This window comes from Neodiprion fabricii, chromosome 4, assembly GCF_021155785.1.
Source record: "Neodiprion fabricii isolate iyNeoFabr1 chromosome 4, iyNeoFabr1.1, whole genome shotgun sequence".
NCBI classification, from domain to species: Eukaryota; Metazoa; Arthropoda; class Insecta; order Hymenoptera; family Diprionidae; genus Neodiprion; species Neodiprion fabricii.
In genome coordinates, this window is record NC_060242.1 from 36,085,283 (window position 1) to 36,106,818 (window position 21,536).

The 21,536-nt window shown below is 36.0% G+C and overlaps 4 protein-coding genes across 7 annotated transcripts; 1 reads left to right on the forward strand and 3 right to left on the reverse strand.

Annotated features, from left to right (window-relative positions):
• Positions 1 to 6,838: 6,838 nt before the first annotated feature.
• LOC124180027 (RNA polymerase II subunit A C-terminal domain phosphatase SSU72) lies at positions 6,839 to 8,718 on the reverse strand. The gene is made up of 4 exons (XM_046565006.1): positions 8,314 to 8,718; positions 8,010 to 8,153; positions 7,613 to 7,871; positions 6,839 to 7,404 (listed from the first exon to the last, which is right to left on the reverse strand). Exons 1-4 carry the CDS (start codon positions 8,394 to 8,396, stop codon positions 7,303 to 7,305), a joined length of 588 nt encoding a protein of 195 aa, XP_046420962.1. The 5' UTR covers positions 8,397 to 8,718; the 3' UTR covers positions 6,839 to 7,302.
• Positions 8,719 to 11,469: 2,751 nt separating this feature from the next.
• LOC124179954 (gametocyte-specific factor 1 homolog) lies at positions 11,470 to 14,019 on the reverse strand. 2 transcript variants are annotated; one of them, XM_046564839.1, is made up of 4 exons: positions 13,811 to 14,019; positions 12,767 to 13,203; positions 12,452 to 12,616; positions 11,470 to 12,200 (listed from the first exon to the last, which is right to left on the reverse strand). In XM_046564839.1, the coding sequence occupies exons 2-4, from the start codon at positions 13,088 to 13,090 to the stop codon at positions 11,979 to 11,981; spliced, it is 711 nt and encodes a 236-aa protein (XP_046420795.1). In that variant the 5' UTR covers positions 13,091 to 13,203; positions 13,811 to 14,019; the 3' UTR covers positions 11,470 to 11,978. The 2 variants fall into 2 exon arrangements, with proteins under 2 accessions (XP_046420795.1, XP_046420796.1); XM_046564840.1 differs by lacking the exon at positions 13,811 to 14,019 and adding an exon at positions 13,431 to 13,481.
• Positions 14,020 to 14,369: 350 nt separating this feature from the next.
• On the forward strand, positions 14,370 to 15,576 carry LOC124181187 (DNA polymerase epsilon subunit 4). Its single transcript, XM_046567505.1, has 2 exons — positions 14,370 to 15,146; positions 15,232 to 15,576. The coding sequence occupies exons 1-2, from the start codon at positions 14,904 to 14,906 to the stop codon at positions 15,370 to 15,372; spliced, it is 384 nt and encodes a 127-aa protein (XP_046423461.1). The 5' UTR covers positions 14,370 to 14,903; the 3' UTR covers positions 15,373 to 15,576.
• A 1,924-nt stretch (positions 15,577 to 17,500) lies between these two features.
• On the reverse strand, positions 17,501 to 21,535 carry LOC124181169 (dnaJ homolog dnj-5). Of its 3 annotated transcripts, none has more exons than XM_046567468.1 (7): positions 21,243 to 21,535; positions 20,867 to 20,974; positions 19,100 to 20,646; positions 18,572 to 19,016; positions 18,262 to 18,477; positions 17,905 to 18,134; positions 17,501 to 17,705 (listed from the first exon to the last, which is right to left on the reverse strand). In XM_046567468.1, the coding sequence occupies exons 3-7, from the start codon at positions 20,632 to 20,634 to the stop codon at positions 17,585 to 17,587; spliced, it is 2,547 nt and encodes an 848-aa protein (XP_046423424.1). In that variant the 5' UTR covers positions 20,635 to 20,646; positions 20,867 to 20,974; positions 21,243 to 21,535; the 3' UTR covers positions 17,501 to 17,584. The 3 variants fall into 3 exon arrangements, with proteins under 3 accessions (XP_046423424.1, XP_046423422.1, XP_046423423.1); XM_046567466.1 differs by having other exon boundaries at positions 20,867 to 21,110; XM_046567467.1 differs by lacking the exon at positions 20,867 to 20,974.
• Position 21,536: the final 1 nt, after the last annotated feature.

The following is a 21,536-nucleotide window of genomic DNA, read 5'->3' on the forward strand; positions in this document are numbered from 1 at the left end:
CGAAATAATGAATAATTCTATGGTAAATAGAGATCAACCTCGAGTTCAACCACGTTCAACAACTGCGTACACAACTCCTTTCAGTTCAGATTTTCTACTTTGAGTAAACGAAGTGAAATGAGGTTGAAATGTTTCAACTTTAACGACAGTATTTTGCGTATCAATGGCGGTTCGTGAAGTGACAATTCTCGTTACAGTTATTATTTGATTTATCGGTGGTAAGAAATTAGATCTGCGATGATTTCCGAAGCAGAAAAACAATCTTGATTTCATAAGCGCTATTTTAAAACAATGTCATTTTTTTTTTTTTTTTTCAATGTACCGGTATGTATACGACATCGTAGATTTCCTCTCTGGAGCTGAAAAACTGCATTTTCCATCACCTTCAAAATGATAATAACGAAATTGTAAAACCACTGTAGGAAATTGCGTTATATTATTTTCTTCTAAAACTCCGTACAAAATAATTAGTCAGAATTTTTTTTTTTTTATCACCTCGTTATTGGGCGTGGATATATCCATAGAGGTTGTTTTTACGACATTGTTTCCAATGTATGTCAGGAGCTCCTAATTAGCTCCTAATTCTCACATAGTCAAAACAATGTAAATATTTTTTTTTCACTTCGGGGGAGCTAGCTTTCCGGTAAGCTGCCCCCCCTCCCCCCACCACCACTTGTAAAAATTGATTTTCTCGTAACAGAAGCGAGATCAAGAATCGCGGTTTGCGGCACTGCAGAACTCATAAATAGCTCTTTAATCTGTGATTTTTTCAAATTTTTTTGAGCAAGTGGGAGGGCCAGCTTCATGGAGGTGACTTCAACGACTTAACAAATTATCTAGCAAGTGAAAGTTTGAATACCTACCTATATTCGAAGACCCAACCACTCATGTATCGTTGTTCTCATTCTTTTTGTTAAAGACGAAATTAAGAAATGAGCATTATTACAGCATTTATTCAATTTCTGTGTTCATTGCGAACTCAGCGATGGACGTATGGTATATTTAACTTCGGGCTCTAAATACAGGACAGAATTCCGCAATTTTGTCGATTTGTATAATTGAATTCGAACTATGCATTCTCGAGATACACGGTGTTTAGTATTATATATACACTATACCTATATGTATACAGCAAATGCGCGACTAAGTATAACTTAATATTCGACAAATTTTAGATTACGTTTAATTACATTCGAACCATTCGTTTGCAAGGTATTACGTTTTCGGTGTTATCAGTTTGGTTTACCGCATAGTAATAAGTTAACATTTATGAAAAAGCAGCATGAGATATAAATGTATACAATTTCTTCAACTTTTGAAGTCACGTTCAGCTTACGGCAGGAAAAAGCAAAATATGAGCTCAATTATTATCTGTCTGGGGGCGCGCTATCTTTTTATTTTTTTATAAACAAGCGTATCGAAAGAAAAAGTTTTATGACTAATTTACGGCTTATTTACGGCAAATTATCAGCCAAATCAGAATTACGTATGATGCTCACTCTTCCCTCTTTTGGTAGATAGCGCGCTAAATTTTTGAAAAGTTGGCACGTCATCCTTTTTTTTTTTTGATTGAAAATAGAGTGCGACAGCAAAAAAGGTCGCGTGACTAATTTACGAATAATTAACGCCGAATTCACATTCTCGACAATTGGCATATCAAGTTCATACAGGTCCATTTTAGACAGGCTATAAAGTTTGTGCCAGCCTATAGAATGGGACTGTGAAGCCCCTTTTCGTGTTTGAGATATGTGGTCCTCGATATTCGGAGATATATACAACATCGAAATCACCAGGACACCCCCTAAGGGGACTAAGCATCGAAAATTTTCAAATTATTTTTTTTTCTTTTTGTATTCAGTTACTAAAATCTTTTTCACATATTTTAGCGCAAGAAGAACTGAGAAATTCGCAAAATTGAGTTCAGGAGAGCAATAAAACTGCAGCCTGGTCGTCCGAGAAAGAGAAAATTCTGAGACGATCAATCGGTTAATGAAGAAGGCGAGAAGATTGATGATGGTCCTAGCACAGCGACAGCTTCGGCGCGAAAGATGAGATCGTCTCGACGAGATCGCGCAGCTAATCCCGATATCGCGTTTGAAATTATAAACATTGTCACCGTTTCTCTGCGCTGAGTGAACTTGTGCTGTATAAAGTGTGCAAGAAAGAAATTAAATCCAGCACGGTATGCCATACTGGACTGGCATTTCAGATATTAGTTGTTTGTCAACAATGCGAGCCACGCTACATCGATTCGAGCCCGAGAGCGACCGATCGGTTCTACGATATAAATGCGCGGTGTGTGTTCGCACTAAAAATGTAGGTGCCGGATACTCGATGATTCAATTGTTCTGCAGGTTATTCGATTTGCCAAAGTTCGTGTGTCGCAGGATAAAGAAAAAAAAATGTCGGATATTTTATTTGCATTATAAAAAAAAGTAAGCACAACGCTCTACAGGATGACTCGATTAATGTAAACCACGATAGAATTTGGTTTCAAAATTTTTTTTTTTTTCTTTTCGTTTTTCAACGAACAATTAATTAACAGGACAACTTGAGACGATTACAAAGACGATTACAGATAAACAAAGTTCTGAGAACAGTTACTTCAGGATCAGCACGCGTGTCAATGATGCACGCGGTGCAAGAGGAAAATTAATTTGTCTGCAGATAGCGATAGTATCGTAGTTTCTAGCGATGGAAGTTGGATAAAAAGAGGCTTCTCGTCTTTACAAGGCATTTCAGCTTTGATCGGTAATGCCACGGGTAAAATTCTGGACACCCAACATCAAATCATCTTACTGACAAGCGTGCAAAATATAGCAACCGAAGATTGGAACAATAGAGTACAATAATTGACAAAATCATTACCAAAGCGCGGGAACAATGGAGGTCGATGGTATTGTCGAAATGTTCCGCCGATCTTCTGAGAAATATGATGGAAATCGATGGAAAAGGAAAATTGACTGACGTTCTCATCAAAGAATTAACGGTGTTTAATTATGGAAGGCAATTCGGAGCAGCAATACTGTGGAAGAAATGAAGAACAATATCTCGGCAATATTTTACCACAAATGCTCTACCGACCAGAAACCGCAGCACGATCACTGTCCATACGGACAAGACAACTGGTGTATGTGGTAAAAAGCTAAATGTGACGGCTCACTGAAGGATTGCAAACACAAATCTGCACTGCATACCGATGTCCAAACAGCAATAAAACCAGTGTACAAAGCTTTAACTGACGAGGAACTATTGTCGAGATGCGTGGGACATTATACACAAAATTCAAACGAATCATTTCATTCGATTGTGTGGAAAATTGCTACGAAATCATCATTCACCGGGATTGATATCGTTGAGATCGCAACAAACACGGCAACTTTATTATTTAATGACGGTTCGATTCGTTTGCTGAATGTTATGGATGGACTAGACTTGGAGTACGTAGTACGTAGTACGAGAGTGTGCCGTTGAAATGTGCAAGTTATGTGACCAGGAACGCTTGTTGGATGCAGAATAAAGATCAAAAGCATTAGCAAAAAAAGCCAGGTCAGAAAAAAACCGACGTTCCGCGATTGTTGCAATACAAGCAGCTGATTGTGAGATCGAGACGTTCTTCTGCAGTGCCGGTGATTTTTACAGTACATGAGTTGCAATGTTTCTACCGTAGTACTGCGCGAAAACTTTAATTAAACGTGTTCTTCTCGAAAGGGAATTTTGTAATAGTTTTGCCACGATAATTCAAGCACCATTGAAGATATCGCCTTATTTGTTTTTTAAATGAAGATATCAACTTTCTCTACACATTGAACCGACGTCTATATAAAAATAAAATTATTATTGTTGTTATTGCAATAAATGTCATTCGTTTTTCGACGTTTTTTGAATATATTTCAAATTTTGACGCCATTTTTTTAATTTTCATCTTTTTTCAGAAATTATCGGTTCAGTATGGTGGAGGAATATCCAACGAAGGGAATGGCGCTTGGAAATTGCCGAAAACTGGCGCCGTTCACTCAAAATCGTGGCAATAAGAGAGCAACGCGTGAGACGCGGGTCTTTTGCATTCGCCCATATCGTCCTTAAATATTTATATTTTTCAAACCTCAACTACTAAATTTGTTAGCCAAAACTTCGATAAAAAGTTGCAAAAAAGAAAATGTATCTATATTCTTTCAGTTTTTCCTAAATGCCATTTGAATTTTTTCCCACTTTCGGCCTATTTTTGCTGCCTAGTCTCCTTAAGGACCTCATTGTAAATGATTCACGATTCTTATAAACATTATCCCAAGACGATAAAAAATCCCTAAAAAAACGTTACTCGTCCAGTGTTTTGATCAGCACTGAAATACCTATTCTATTACTTGAAATTTGTTATTAAATACTGAATAATTCAGCCCAAAGAGGGTTGTGTTTCTTTCGTTTTAAACATTAATATTGTGACACTACGGCCACGTGCACTTTACAAAAAATATTAATGCTGTACGCCAATTGCTTTCTGCAATAATAATTAAGAATGAAGCGGAAATATAGAAGCGGAGAACAAGATCCTTGTCTGGGCATTTGGACTATACCATGGGCTATAATAGACCTTAGGTTAGGTAAATGAGCGTAGGCGATAAATCGACAGGTAAAGGCAGACAATTTGTATGTGATGGAACATTACTATTTATTTATTCAGGAAATTAACAGGACAACAAGGACAGTATGCATATGATAGGAGCGAGGGGTGTTGGGTATTTAGGAGCTAGCACAAGTTTAAGTGTATTTGGAAAAGGGGAGTATGTTGTTAACGTCACTTCCGCTATCAGAAAATTGTCGATTAGTACATTAACAAGGGTAGACTCACCCTCATTAACAACGGATTTCGATGAGTCTCATTGTCAGGTATATTGTCTATTGAATAGGTCGGAGGTATATCTAGTGCGGAAAGGGTCTCCCTACAATATACCTGAGACCCATCGAAATCCGTTCTGAATGAAGATGAGCCTACCCTTGTAAAATTACTCATAATGTATATACCAGGATTTCCGGACGGTGACACACAATACCACTTTAGGATTAAGACTACAAATGCTGATTGCCGGATGGTTATTACAAGGTTGTAAACATGCAAGGATATCCTACTTACTTATCCTGCCATTACCGTATGATTGAATAAAGGTTCAATAAAGGTATACCTATTAAGGTTACAAACACTGATTGTTATATTACATGTAAAAATATCTACTAATCCTGCAATAACCGTACGATTGAATGAAGGAAGGTTCACTACTGGTATATAACTAGCAGTAAGCGTCCAAACTCTGAGTATCGGATGGTTAGTTTGAAAGATTGCTCGTGAACCTCCCCCCCTATCGGATGGTTCCATGCGTTTATGCAATGATATCTACTAATCCTGAATTACTGTACGGTGGGCGAAAAAGCTTCATCTTTGAATGGATACCCTATCCATTATCTGATGCATACAGACAGGCATACAAAGATGCTTCAGTGACGTACGATCCGGGATGCGGTTCCTCATTGCGCGTGAATCAACGGGAGGTGATGATTGCCACGGGACCTATGCCATAGTTATTTGTAATACAATGCTAATTTGTTTACGGGACAATGGCGAGGGCGTCGGTGCCACGCGGTAGATCGAGTGAAGCTCGGAGCTGCTAGCCATGGTCCGGCAGAGACAGGGTGGCCACTGGTCAGGGAATTCTGAGAACCTGGAAATGTCATGGAATTCTGAAATTCTGGAATAGTCAGAGAAATGTCAGGGGTTTTTGCGTAAAGTCAGGGAATCGTTTACTATATTCTTTTTCTTACAAATACGTCCCACCATCTTTTTAAGCTGTAGATAAATTAGATCAAATACAAATTTATTTACCATCTCCGAAAGGTACTCTTCGAACTTTGAATATTCCTAAACATTACCTTACAAACGATTTTGCGCATCGGTTGAATGGGACATCGTGACCCAAGTGACATGTTCGTCTTTCACAAAGAAAACAATTATATGGAAAATACGTGTATTTTGTTTTTTTTGTACCAATTTTCTAATTTTCTATAGCCAATTTATCCGATTTGGTCAGGCAAAATTATAGGATTTTTGTTTGGGAAATATGGAAAAGTGAGGGAATTTCGTGATGGAGATTTAGTAGCCACTCTGAAAGATCATGGGGAACTGTTGCCACGCACACTCATCTGTTTGTCAATCGGTGGAATAAATCGATCAAATTACGTCAACAGGGTTCGTACGCACAGGGAAAAGCGGGAAAACCGGGAAAACTCAAGGGGTTTCTTACAGCAGGGAAAAGTCAGGGAATTTTGAAAACAAGACTGGAATTTTAAATTTCTTGAAGAAATAAACTCGTTCTTATACGTACATTACTTGATATCAAACCTCCTTTCGTTTTTTTTATTACTGAAAATCGCTGGCTGTTATTTGTAAATTAGTAGTTGGACAGTAAGTCAATTACTAGGTAATATTTAAGGTATTAGTATTAATTTGCAAAAAAATTGTCATTAATCAGCGGCATATTTCTTGGAAGGTTATTGAAAAAAAATTCTATTTTCAGGCTGGAACACCTGGAAAAGTCAGGGAATTTCGGGTTCCAAAAAGCGTACGAACCCTGGTGAATAGAGTAGACGAATTCTGACACGTTACAATATGAAGATCGTACTTGAGATCTAATTTCAATCTATGAATCTTAGCGTAATCCCAATAGCAGCTTGATAAAAATAAAAAATGTACATAGTACTTCGTCAAGGTATAAATACAATTCATTAGTACACCCTGCCTCTATTTTAAAATATTGTTTATTAAATCTTGTTAATTCTAATAAATGAATAATTTGAAAGCGTATAATGAATTTTTTATTCACAAATATATTTATTTTGACACGTTCGATAACACTTGGATAAACAATTAAACGCTCTTTGCAGAGCATTGTATCATACATGTTGTTATAAGTCTAATTTTTACTTCCCATCACTTGATACCTATTGATATAAATCAACAGGCAATTGAAATATACAGATGTTAATAGGAACTTGATAAATTATACAATGTTTTCATAATATATTTCTAATAACTCCGTATTTAACGAATAAATACAATTTTTATGTTTTTTTGAATTATAAATGGTGATAATTTCATCGATTGACCAATCTCCTTATTAAAGCGATACGTAAGCCCTGTAGCAAAGTCACTAGTTCTATAATTAAATATTCCTAACTTACATTAATTTATAATCTTATCTCAAGATTGATAGACTCTAAGACGAGTTGTCAAAATTGTTAAATTTTGAGAAATCAGTAGAACAGCACAGTGTGTAATATGGGCCGTGCACATTTTGCTTCGAAATCATGAAGCAGTTCATCTATGTCGTTGTCCAGGTCGTCGCTGTTGGATAACTGTAACATTGAATCGTTATTCTCTTACAGAAAAAATCAGCACTGTTGCAACTTGAATAATAACATGTAACAAAGACTAAAAAGTTCAGAGATCTATTTCAACAATTATTGCGTTGAATTCAATATGTTTCACAAATACATTGAACAAATATTTATCTCAACAAAACAAGCCCTGATTCTAGGAAGAATATTGAAAAAGTAAAATTACCACTGTGACTAGTTCGCAAATGAGGAACGAGCCGACCGTGGCCTCCTCATGATTATCCTGAATATCAATGTTGATAAGATGGACGGGCTGATTATCTTCATGGCTTCTCGCTTCCATGCATTCGATGACTTGATCATAAACACGCTCTTCACATGTAACTAGAATATCAAATTTGTCCTTGGAAAGTTGAAACCGTTCAGGTCTCGGTTTTATCCGACGATTTCTATCCAGCATGTGAAGTAACCCATTTTGCGTATAACTGAAATTGTGATTAAGAAAAATTGTTGATTTATTAAGTTATGTATTGCACGTGAAACTTTTCATTGCGGAAAAGGTACTGAAATTAATTACAGGCTTAAATATTAGCCACAATAAATAAGTCAAATTAAAAGCATACTATTGTTTATCTTTGGTCAGCAAGTCGTTGTAAATTTCTTCGTACGATGTGCCAAAATCATAAATGTTTGGACGATCAGGAGCATTTCCTGGCAACTTTACCTTATCCCCAGTGCCAAAAGACTTTACATTAAATCCCTTTTTGCTGAAACATAATAAAATATTTTTCTTTATAACTGCACCAGATACAAGTGTTTACGATATGAGTCAAGGTTGAAATCTTGATGTGAGAATTAGCAAATTATATCGAGCTGCAGGGTTGCTCCAACTTCAACCTTGAGTCATTTATACAGCAATCAGTTTACCTCAAAAATGCATGAGCTTCCATGCTTCTGTTCATATTACTCGAACATATGACTGCGATGCTTATCGTATTTTGTGCCGGCATTGCTTTTGCGGGAATACGCAAAGCGTGATTAGAGTTGTGGAGGAATGCGAGGTTAACCGACTTAACCTCAAAATCAATGACTTGAACGATTCTCACGTACGATTATTCAAACTAAAGAAATTTCTATTTTGAAATTTGCGAGTTTGAATAAGCTTTCTACTGAGGTTTCAACATCCGTAGAAAAATTTCTTCAACCACCAAATATCAGTAAAGAATCAACCACGACACCCTTCAACCTTCGTGTCTCCTACGTGACTGCCCTGGACTGCCCTACTGACTGCGAACGTCACTGTAGAAAACCGACGTACAAGCGCAGACCTTAGACCATACGGAAAGGATTGGGCATTGAAGCGGTGGGGGTGTTGCCGAGTGAGGAGACAAGGATAGCCATAGCGTGGGAAATCTGCCGGGGGCGTGGCTTCTCCTTGCGGCAGAAGCAGTAACTATTCTAAAAAGCAGTTTTAAATCAACTTTCGTGTTCTTATGTGAAAGCGTGTATTTATTTACAGTTATTAAAGTCGAATTTTCAAAGAAAATTCAATAAAATATGAAAATTTCAATACAAGAAATTTGTGAGTTTGCAAATACTCAGCCTAGTCATAAAAATTTTATTGGTGGTGAAGATATACTTGATGCGGGACATCTAATGAAATGTGGCCTACAGCAATCAGATACTAGTTGTGATAATGAGTATAAAATAATTGCATTCTGTCTCCAAACTTCTCGTTTAAAAGATCCACCGCATGAAATTGTGGGTGCAATATCGCAACATTGGCTGCAATGAAAAATAAAATTTAATGTTTATTGTTTTTTATTTTTTCTGACAAATATTACACTACAAAAAATTTCATTTCATATTGATGATAAACAAATAATTATGAAATGAAATTCTATAGGTAATTACTTACATGTTGGTATGAAGTCATTTTCGGTGAAATGTAATGAAAATACTTTTTTTTACTGTGTAACCTCATTCCCAATTTTCAATGCTTTTATCCAAGCTAATCGACGATCAATTACTTCATCTTCACCAAATTTATTTTTGATTACTACAAAACTAGAATTTGCCGAAGGAAAAGTGTAAAATCGAACTGTATTGTTCTTACTAGACTTGCTATTACACCCATACACGCAGCAGAAAGTCTTATTTTTATTTTCTCGTGGTGGAAACTCCATGATTAAATTTTTTGATCAAATATTGAAATTTAAGATGTTTTTAAGTAATAACTAAGCTTATAGATAATAATTGATTACTTAATATTTAAAAAAAAGTTTAACACTTTTAAACTACATTTCTCACATATTATATTTGATATCAGCAGTTTAAGCTTGACCTGCATAGAGTAGTTTATATTTGATCCGTCAGGTAGCGTATCTGATTGGATGATTTCCCAAACTTGGAAATCAACTGCGCATGCGCGAGTTTTATTTAAACTGTTTCTGGCGGCGACGTAGTTGATACGAATTTTCGAGGTTAGAATCTCAAATAATTGAGCTAGTGACTCGGAAAGGTTTCGGAAGCATTTGTTGTTGGGTCAGAAACATAGACTTATACCACTTTTACATAATAGACTGAGCATGCCGGCTATTTCCCTCGTCCTCTGAACGCCTATCGGTGTTGGTGCTGTCTCTTTCTCTCTTATGGGGTTTTCCGCCCTACTCATCTCTCAATACCGCCCATGGAGGGGGAACCAAGCGCAAGAGGGGTAGGGAAAAGCAAGTGAGGGGCAGTTGCAGGTTGTGCCATCCTACATATCCCCACCCCAAGATCGCTAGAAAGAGATAGCAGTATCAACTGCGGGTGTAAGACAAGAATAGCACCGAAAACAGGGGAATCGAGGTTCAGGAGACAGTCGCTCCGAACTCATGCTCAGTTTATTTTATATATAAGTCTACGGTCAGATAGTTCATTCTTCAAAGAACGGTCGGAATTTAATGCTTATGCTCTTTGAAAATTAAAATCTACACATTACGTTGGTCCCCTGCATCGCAGACAAAAATATCGCTGCGTTCTAACTCTCGAGATCTAGTAGGCCCTGAAAAAAACGCGTTTTTTGAAACGCTCTGGCCATGAAATTCACTATGCATGCCTAAAATAATCGTGAATAGTTATGTATATAATTATGTAAAAAAGAAAATATTTTATATTACCGTAAAAAAGTTTAATCCAAAGAATATAAAAGATGTAACACCGATTCAGACGATAATCACAGATACGTCAAGTAACAAACATATGTCTATAGGTATAAATAGTTTTATAAAAATATTGTTGTTATATACAGTTAGTGACAGTTTGCTCATTGGAATTCCATTGCAAGGAATCAAGCTTGAATTATTGATGCCTAAATAACACCTCTTTTACTCATTGTTCACGGATCAGCTGAATGCTGTAACAATAATCAGAACTGTATCGTATTAATAAAGAATAATTTTTTGACATTTCACATCCAGTGAAGTGTAAAAAGTTATTACATATATAAATGTAATAATAAAATAATTGTTTACAATTTGATTGAATGTAATTAGATCTAAATGAAACTATAGTTTTATTTACATGCAATTAATTAGTTTCTAGTTAACTTACGTAAAAAATTAATTGCGATACATGTACAAAATTGAAGAAACGACAGAGTAGAGATTAATCATTTACGAATTTGGGCATACACTTGATTGCATGATTTCATAAAATTGCAATGAATTCAAGGATTTGCAAGATTGAAATATATTTTAGAAGATCTCAATTTTTATTGTCTCTGCCGTAAATCTTTTCAAAATCTGTAAAAACCGCATTATATGCCAGTCAAATTAAGATAACTTCAATAACATTGGGTATTTGTAAAAATCGATATGTAAACACTGTTATACATACGCGTGAAAGGAGACACCTGTTTTTTTTCGTCCACTTCTTTACAATTATGAGCCTAGCAATATCTCATTTTATTTTATTTCTTTTACTTATTATTTATTACAACAAAAATAATATTTATTACACTGTAGTTACGCTTCTTTGAAGTCAGTATTATGATGTCGTTGAGTTATTTCACATAGGGTATGGAATATGTACAGAGAATAATTATGGAGTAAGCAACGAAGTTTTATATTCCAAATTCAAGTAGATAAACATATTGTAATATCGTAGTGTGTAGTTTTCGAACTTTGCGTATCTGGCATCCAACAGGTCTGGTCCCTTGTAAACTATAATTAAATAGTTTATTTACATGAAAGAATAACGCTACGCAGGTAAGGTTAATGGCAAAATATAAGTATATTTTTTTGTCATATGGATAAATTCATGGTCAATAGGAAAAATTCAATTCAAGTCAAAATTAACATAATTTCCATAAAATCATTGTGCCATAAACGCACGGTTCATTATCATCGCAACACACAGTAACATAACGAAAATACAGAGATAATAACAAATAATAGGAGTGACCAACTACCTAATGATACGAGATCTATGCTACTGACCTTAAGGGTAAGTAAAAACTTGATGAATTTGAAATTTGAATGAAAATAAAATGTAGTCTAAGTGTCGCTCCGAAAATTTAATTCGATCATTGTCAATAAGCTTTTCGCCGTTTAATGTCTACGCTTGCCACGCCCCTTTGGTTGGTACACTATAAAACCATCATCTTGGTCAGATGGTCCTGGTTGAGGTTCAGTATGTAAAGCAGTGCTGCTCTGACCACCTGAACTACCGGCTGCATCACCCCCTGCAGATGACTGAGAGCTGAGAGACTTTGGCAGAGTAGTTGGCTGTCTCAGGGGCTGATCATCAGGAAACTCTTTTTCTTTGGCAGCCTAAATTTTGACTCAAGCTTTATCAATACAGTAGAGTTTCAAATTCACAGTGTATACCAAACACGAAACGAAAAGAAGTTTAAAAAAATTTTTATCCCTCGCATTAATTACATAATTTTATTATGGAAATTTAGTAGTTTTTTCAAGAGCAAGATTGTCTTGTTCACCGTGTGTTGTCAAAATATTTAGAGGTTAATGCATGACCTTAATTCACGCAGAAGATAAAAAAAAAACCCAAAACAACACATTACCTTTGGTTCAACCTTGACAACTGAAATACTTTCATCCAGAGCTCGGAATCTTTGTCGTTCTTGTACTCTAAATTTTTTGCGTTCACTTGGGGTAGCACCAATCAAAGTATGTATTATCGGTGCTTCTGCCACATTGACAGCAGCGTCATATGTCCCACAGTTATCCTATTCCATAATTTATATTACTATAGAAATATAATAAACTTACAATAAATACGATGTTTTCCTTACAGAATATTTTGATATTATCGTATCTAAGTTAGAGATAAATAAATATAATCTTCCTCATCTAGGCAAAACAAATTTTCTACCAACATTATCCCAATTCTCTTCACTGTCAGGAAGATCCGGCTCTGGTAGAGATTGTATTGCATGATTCTCATCTTGTGTGATGTACGTGAAATTGTCAACAATTCCCCTGTTCGAGCATGTTTCCAAGTGAAACAGGAATTCTTGTTCGTTCACCAGGTGTGTTGCATTGAAGGGGCATGTCTGCTTTTTAGATAAGGGATAAGCTTTGCGACATTTTGTCAAATGGAATTGCATACGTTTGCGAGCCAGTCTATGAGATGCATTATACGGACATGTCAAAAGACTTTCAGGGTCCGGTCCTCCAGTCAAGGGATGAGATGTTGGCATTGTTTAAATTTATGATTAATATTGTAGCTGTTGGTTTTGTTGTTATTGTTGTTGTTGGTTTTGTTGTTATTATTATGATTTGGAGACCTCGTTACTCAAGGAGCTGCGAATATCTGTAATCAAAAAAGTATATAAAAACAGGTATACTTATATGTTTATGGCAAATAAAGGAGATGATAATATAACAACTTCAGAGTTTCAAAGAATGATATAAACAATTAGCACAGTGTATTCAGATTGGTCGGAATCTGCGTCACAAAGTGACAACTGCCCAAAAAAAAAATAGTATCTGAAAAACATCAAGTTTCCACTAAACATTAGAGTATATCAAACTTCGAACCTAATGTTTTCAGCATGATATTAAGAGTGCCACATCGCCCACAAATCCTTGCGAACGGTGCAGTTAATCAAATAACAAACTATGCGCATTCGAGATACAAAAATACAAGATTTATGCTGTAGAGATAGTATTAATTATCAACAAATACGCCATGATAACAAAGGACGAGAAGAAGAGGAGAGCCTTCGCTATCTAGGATCACGATTTCGCAAGCATCTTACGATTAGCACCCTACCTTGGGTGTATTAGAGCACATTACCGTAATATTTCATTTAACCCATATAATATTTTGCTTGAAGATAATTTCAGCTCGATTTCCCTCAGTAATGCAATAGATTGATCGTTTTGACAGATGAGATCTTGTTAAAATATTTACTCACCCCGTAAATAACTGCAAAATGATTAATAATTCGGGAGTAAATAGAGGTCACCTCGAATTCAAACACGTTCAACAACTACAACGACACAAGTTTGTTCAAATTTTCTACTTTGAGTAAATGAACTAACCAATAGGACTAGAAATCCCCCCAAAACATAGTTACTTGCTTTGTCCAGTGTCGTATGTGAAGAGAGATAGATACACTTTGCTAACCACGGTCTTTGTTGCTAACTATGCAATTTGGCCACATCGGTGGTCGCTGCTGTGTTACCGGAAATGATAGCAGTGTGACGTCGAACGGTACCTGGTGGAAATTTCCAGATGCTAGACACCGGCATCGTTCACACAGCTAGAGTTAGACATCAGTTGTTTGGGTCACCAATTACCGACAGAAAGAAACCCCTACCGATAAAGTATTGAAATACACCGAAAAACGGGCATTCTATCGCTCTAATCGAACGAACCGAGGAAGGAGTAATTGTTGGATAAAAGATTTAATTAATTGGCTTACCTATTGAGAATAATCTGGATATGATGACTTGCAGCGTAGATTGGTGAGAGGATATAACGGAATGACTGATTTTAATATATTTGGATACTTTGATTAACTTGGATTTATTTTATAAGTTCAATATTTCGAGTCACAAACAACGGAGTTACCTAGTGTAAGATCTTAAATTAATATGACAAAACGGAGCTGAAAGCTCGCTAGACTTTTGGGCAGAGTAACGTTGTATGAAAAGTTTAAATGCAAAAGGCAAAAGAATTTTACCGCGAGACTGTACCGGAACAAGATGACAAATCTGGTGGTAAAAACCAAGAGGACGATCCGATGATCGGTCGCTGTTTTTATAGATTTCAGTCGTAACCATAACCATAGTGTGTAGAAATATGCGTGAAGCTGCTGACAATACTTTTGTCAATTGATTGCTTCACAGAAAAAGAGTAGCGTTTAACTCCTAGACGGACGTAATCGTGAAAAATCAATTCTTTTTTGCGATTGCATAGCGAGAAGCTCATCACATCAAGCGATCCACTGATCCGTAAGTCGATGTTTGGATCAGTAAATCGAACGTAATACAAATATTTCAAAAATGTCTGAAATGGAAGTGCATGGTTTCATGAGTGAAAATGAATTGAATGAAAGTGCAGTCAGCGAGATAGCTGAACATTCTCAGGATTCCCAAGAAGAAATTGACGGTGTTCCTCATGGTGACGAGGAACAGAAAGAAAAATTGTTAAAACTCCCACTGAGTAGAGTTAAAGCAATAGTGAAACTGGATCCGGATGTAAACTTAATCACTCAAGAGGCTGTATTTCTGATAACAAAATCAGCGGTAATTAGTTATTCAAATTAAATTTTTCTTATACATTTTCCTAATTCACCTATTCGCAGTTATTGTTAAATTGCATTGCTTGCAGGAACTTTTCATTGACTCCCTAGCGAAAGAGTCCTACAAGTATACAGCACAGAACAAGAAGAAGACTGTGCAAAAACGAGATGTCGAAATCGCCATTGAAAATGTCGACGCATTGGTGTTTCTAGAAGGAGCATTAGAGTGACTTTGAATCTTTTTTATATTAGCTTTAACACTTGCACATCACTCATGCGGATGACTAAGATGATTTTATTATTTCAATCGATAGTGTATTTAATGTGAAACAAACATATGTTACATCATGTAATTATTAAGATAAATATTTAAATTCATTAATTCATAGAACAGTTGAAGCTTTTGTAATAACATTTGAAAATATTTTCAATTATCTTTGTGTTATTCAACAAGTTTATTCCGATACCTTGTGATACAGATTAGTTTTTAAACCAAAGTGTCGTAGAAATGAACTGGCTCACAGTAGCCTGGGAAATTTTGATTTTGGAAAGGTTTGAAATAACTGTATTAAGGACAAATAAGGCAGTTTATTTTGTAAAACATTTAAAGGTACATACGAAGTTATTAATCACGTTATTTATTATCATCATTCTTACAATGCTTCAATGCGGATGAAAAAACAAAAAATGATCCAGCGACAGGTAGACATAAAAATAAGTATTGTAAGACTTGGTATAAAGAGTATTTATTTGCTTAGTTATTACATAACGCGTGCCACATTCACTTGATTAGATCATATCAGCTTTAGTTGAATACATATAACATTTCCTCATGTATAGATTTTATCTCCGATATATTTACTTGCACTCAGTTTTCCCTACCCTTATTTCAGAGCTAAAAATGACATGCAGATAGTTATTGGAAAGTACCGGATTTTTATTATTATTATGATAAATTTCGTAAGGCAATTAAAACTGAATGATGCTGGGAAAATAAAATCAGTCTTATTTTCGGACTCTCTGACTAAAGATTCTCTCAGCATATTTAATTGAATTGTTAGTTAGTAACTTATAGAGATCATATACATCCTATTAATAGTCTAAATTGTGAGTTGAGTATGAAAATGAAAAAATCTCAAATGCTGTGTGATGCAGAGAAATATTATATGTAAAGCGTGATTAAAATATTAGTTTTTATTTTTTTTTAAATGCAGATGAATTATCCAGCATTATTTAGTAACAAAAATGTAATAAAAATCATTGCCATCCTAGATCGCAAAACTCAGACCTTGTATGCTACTATTTACTTCAGAGCTTGAAGGTTGGGTATATTTCAACCTACATATTACGTATGTACTACAAGTTTCAATTGGCAATGCTCAGATGAATGGTGGTGCTAGTATTAATCGAATCATATTACTAAAAATTCTTGAGAGAATTTTGATAAGCAAATTCTGGGTGAAGTCACCATGCATAAGTTTGAGATTATTTTTAAAATATGTTCTAATGCACTGAAAGATTCTAATAGCCAGGACATCGGTATGCATGAATGATGTTTCAACAAAAATCACTTACACAGTCCTCAGTTTTTTTTCCTAGCACCTGATGTTATATCGTGTTCAATGAGTATTGCAAATAGCTTCTCAACACTTTATATTCCACAAGCATTTCTCCACATAATTTTAATTATCAATGTAATTTCAATTTCTACTAATGCAATTTCGTTTTGAATTATCAAACAAAATTACACTTTCTATTTATACTGTTTTCGAATCTCAATTTCATTCAACTTTCTGAATTTATCATTGCCTCATGTATTTAACAAACATTAGACAACTGATCAAATCCATAGATGTTAAGTAAAATTAGGGATGTCCTATTACTATTTTGTATCATGTTTCATTGTTAATTCAGTATGTGATCACTTCATGCCGGTACTATTCCAACACAGCCGCATGGTTTTACAACTTTGATTTTCAACATTTGTTAGCATTCAGTTGAAACATTACCTGTATTAGGCAGAGTTGACGAGCCAAACTTTTTAGTAGTACATATTTAATTCTGTATTCTATTACAGATCACTACTAATTCTAAGATTGGCTCGTTTTAATCACCCACACACATTGGTACAAAGTATTTACTCAATGTATGATTATTGTTGATTGATAATAAATTCGTCATTAATTCACTGTAGAAACAAGATGCAGTGGTTGAGTAAAAGTGGAATAAAATTAGTCATTTCCGAGAAACGATTTTAAAAAAATGGAAAAAATCAACATTAAATGATTATAAAATTGTGGGATAATATTTTTTCTCTGTAAATACAACCCAGAGTTCAGGGAATAAAGTGTGAGATTGTTCGTGTACATTTATGTATGTATATTAACCAGCAGTTACACAGGATGCATTTCTAGAAGACAAAAAATCTCTTATCACTCAGGTTCACTTCTTGCGTTTAGTTTTACGTCGACGATTATCACTCTTTGGATCTCCGGTTGCCGATGCACTCCCTGATTTGCTGTGATTGTATAAATTATTCAGAAAATCTTCGAAATCTGCCTCGCTGCAAAATAATTTTCCATTTGATTAAGTAATTATATCAACTTTTTTAAACTGTACTACAGAAAGTAATACTTTCATTGTTGTTTCAAGATACAAAATTAGCAATGATTTTAAATTCAAATCATTCTCCTTCGAATTTTATGGCCTGGCTGATGTTAAAAAATGTAGTATTTTTTTTGATAATATGAATAAGGGTGTACCTTGTGTTAGGATCCACTTGCTGACGCTTTTTACCTCCATTAGTTGTTTGCGGCGGAGGTCTTTGCCCTAAAACAATTCTGTACTGAACGCTATGTGTATTGGCTCTCAGATGTTTCAAGTTTCCAGCCTGACAAGCAGCCCACTCCGTAACATCATATACCGCACCTTCCATACAGGCATAATAATTCCATAAAAATCCCATTATCCGAGACTCTGCCCAAATATCTCCCTGAAGAAAAGCGTAACTAATGAAATTGCTTTAACTTGAGAAATTTTCGTATTTTGTATGAATTGTCATACCAAGGTTAACAAATGAAAAATTCAGATTGAACGTATCGCATGAATGAAATATGTACCTCCTTTGCACTGTGCCGTATTTTGCACTGAGCACAGAATCGAGCAGCATAACATGGCCGATGTGTTGGAATGCGTTTATGCCTATGACCACAGTTTGTACATCTTATTGTGTTTGCAGCCTGTTCCATTTTTCGATGCAACTGAGATAGTAGATCGCTCAGCTCACCCCAGGCTGCTTCAACTTGTCTAGTTTGATCAAACGCCTGTCTACGTTCCTGAAAAATATACAAATACTTTTATTTCTTAAACTCACAACAGGAAACAAAGATGTATGACCCATTGTGAGACCTGAATATTTTACAAACTTACCGGTTCACCAATGATGTCGAAAGCATGAACTAAAATTTTAAATGCTTCCTCTGCCCCTGGCTGGTTATTTTTATCAGGATGAACTAGAAAAGCTTGTCTCTTGTAATATTTTTTAATGTCATCATCAAAGCAGGTTGGTGTGACACCTAATATACTGTACGGGTCTTTCCCTTTGCAAGCCAGTAATCTCTTCATAGCTTCTTCGCCAGTACTAGGCAATGCAATGTTTGCTTCTAACCCACCAGGAATCCAATTAGTGTTCTCTTCTTGCTCCTCTTTCTTTTTGGATTTTAATTTGTCCCAAAACGCAAATCTACTCCATCCAATCCAGCTGTCTAATCGTTTTCCAATTGCATTTAAGAACTTTACTTTTGAGAATGTGCCAGCTATATAGACCCACGAGTATTTCAGATATATAAGCATGTAAAACCAAGCACACTTTCCCCTGAAAAATAAAGAGATGAGTAGTAAGCTTTATCAGATTCAAATACCCGTGTATTCAATTATATCATATTTCAAATAACCTACAATTGGGCAACTAGGTTTGCGCTCATGCTGACAACATCGGAGATTAAATGAAATAGCCAGTAAAAAATTTTCAATCCAATTTTGCTCCATCGAAAAACGTGCTTATTCAAGTTCCTGCACAAATCTTTGACCGGTGATTCTCTGCTTTCTCTCTTCCTATTTCTGTACCCTTTTTTGATCTGCTGAGTTTTCTCTGCTTGGGATCTTTTGATGGATTTTTCCTTAGTAATTTTCTTATCATCTTTTGCAGATTTGTTATTAGCTTGTTGATTTTTCTCTATTTTATCGAGCGAAACAGTTTGACTTGAAATATTTATTGTTGTCAAATTATTATTTATTTGTATCGGACGTTTTTGAATATTTGGAGCACATTTTGAGCTACCGTTCTGTATTTTTGTATTATTCAATGTCTCATTTTTATCACCTTTCTTAAAGATCTTGGAACTTTTCTTTTTCTCGATATTTTCAGATCTGTCAAACGTGTTCAATTCGTGAGATTCTGTTTGTGAACCCAGATTATCTAGTGACACCCAGCGTCTAGGTAAATTTGAATTATTCTTCTCTAAAACTTTTTTGGGAACTTGGATTTTAGGTGAGTTATGGTCTTCGCTACCCGAGGAATTTTGTCTCTTTAACACAGCTGGCTTGGTTTTGTTCTTTGCACTTTTAATCGAATTCTTTTTCACAGTGGTTTCAATTTTTGGCTTAGTAGCTGGCGGAGTCAACGGGGGTGGAGGAGTTGGTGCAGATTTGGTCAAAACATCAGAATAGGAGGGTCGCATTGGCCTTACCTCTGCCACCATTCTCGGCTTTTTGTGATGAATATCCTGTAAGTTTCGAGGTAATTCTTCAGTTTCTCTAATCTCTGGCGTGCTTTGCGGTACTGGTGTAACATTTGGCGAGCCGCCAAAAGGACTGTAAGTACCAGATTGATTTGGCACCCAATTTCCAACCAAGTTATCGATCAATTGTTTCCCGTTAGAGCTTTGCGGAGTCAAGTTAGGAGATATCGGCATTTGCCGTTGGTCACCAAACAGGCCATATTCTCGATCCGCATTATGAGAATTGTAAGACGTCAAGGTATTCAATTGACGTTGTTCAGCCATTATTTGCGTGGGGTTTCTATAAATCACATTAATGTAATTCCCACCACCGACGTCAATCGTTCCGACCAAATTATTATTCTCATTCAAACCCAAATGATTAACCGGTTGTGGTGGAAAATACATGGGGTCAGGCGATGGTGGATCATACGGAGGTATCTCTGGCATGTAGATTGGCGATGGAATAGGATTCATTGGCTGCCTACCAGGTTGCGCAGACAGCGGAGGCTGGTTAGTCAAATAGTGTCGAGCTTGTCCAGGTGTGTAATCACCCCAACCGTGTGGTGGTTGTACAGTAGTTTGCGAAGGAGGAGTTACGCCAAACTGGACATATTGTCCTGCAGAATTTTCCAAATCTGCCGTCATAGATTCAATTATTTTATCCAAAGACATTCGCTTGCAGCCTGGCGCATGCTGCTCTTGTTCCGCCATTTCATTGGCTATCTGCAAATTCAAAATTTTATTATGATTAATAAAGCAATCAACCTCAGAGTCGAAAAAATACAATGTTCAATTTCAGAGGCAGGAAACGACTGCTGAAAGCTACATCAAGCTAAACAACATTGATTAGACAAAAGCATGATATGCCGTTATCCAGCTCTTGTAACTAGTGTTAAGTAGAAGTGCATCGCAGATTCAGGACACAGCAGAAACAGGGACTAACCAGAATTTTGCTCAACGTTGCGTCAAATCACACACAGCTCATTGAAATTAGTTGGCTTCGGAAGAGATGGTCGTTGGTATTGGAATATTTAGGGGGTTTATACTATTGCTGGAATAAATGGGTTGTGGTTGGTCAATATGTGGCACCTAACCAAACTTGCGGATCGCGTTCTTCAGGTGAGCTCAAAAGGTCGAGGGTACCCCGTGCGAGAGCAGCAGGTGAATGCGAAGGAAGACTTTGTTTGCTGTAGCAGTATCGGAATGCAGTTGCATTCGGAAAAAGTTTGAATTACGGTATATCGATATATTCATAACCTAAAATATTCTCAATATGTGACGGAGAGTACTGAGTAAAATTATGTAAGACGATTGCTTACGTTTATACTGCGGGAAGTTTATCTGTTGTGTACATCAGGCACAATCACTGATCACCCGACACATTTATCGCGTCGTAAAATATTTGGCATTATTATAAATAGAATACACAAAACTATTTTACGTGACGCGCGTACCATGAGGTTCGCGCAAGATCGGCCATTGTGCTCTCCGAACACGGAGAGATTCAACGAACGATAATGATACAGACCGTGGAGGATTTACAGACCCGCGTTTTTGCTCTCTCCCTTTTTTTCGCCGCTTTTCCTACCCACGGGCGTTCAGATGAGGATTTC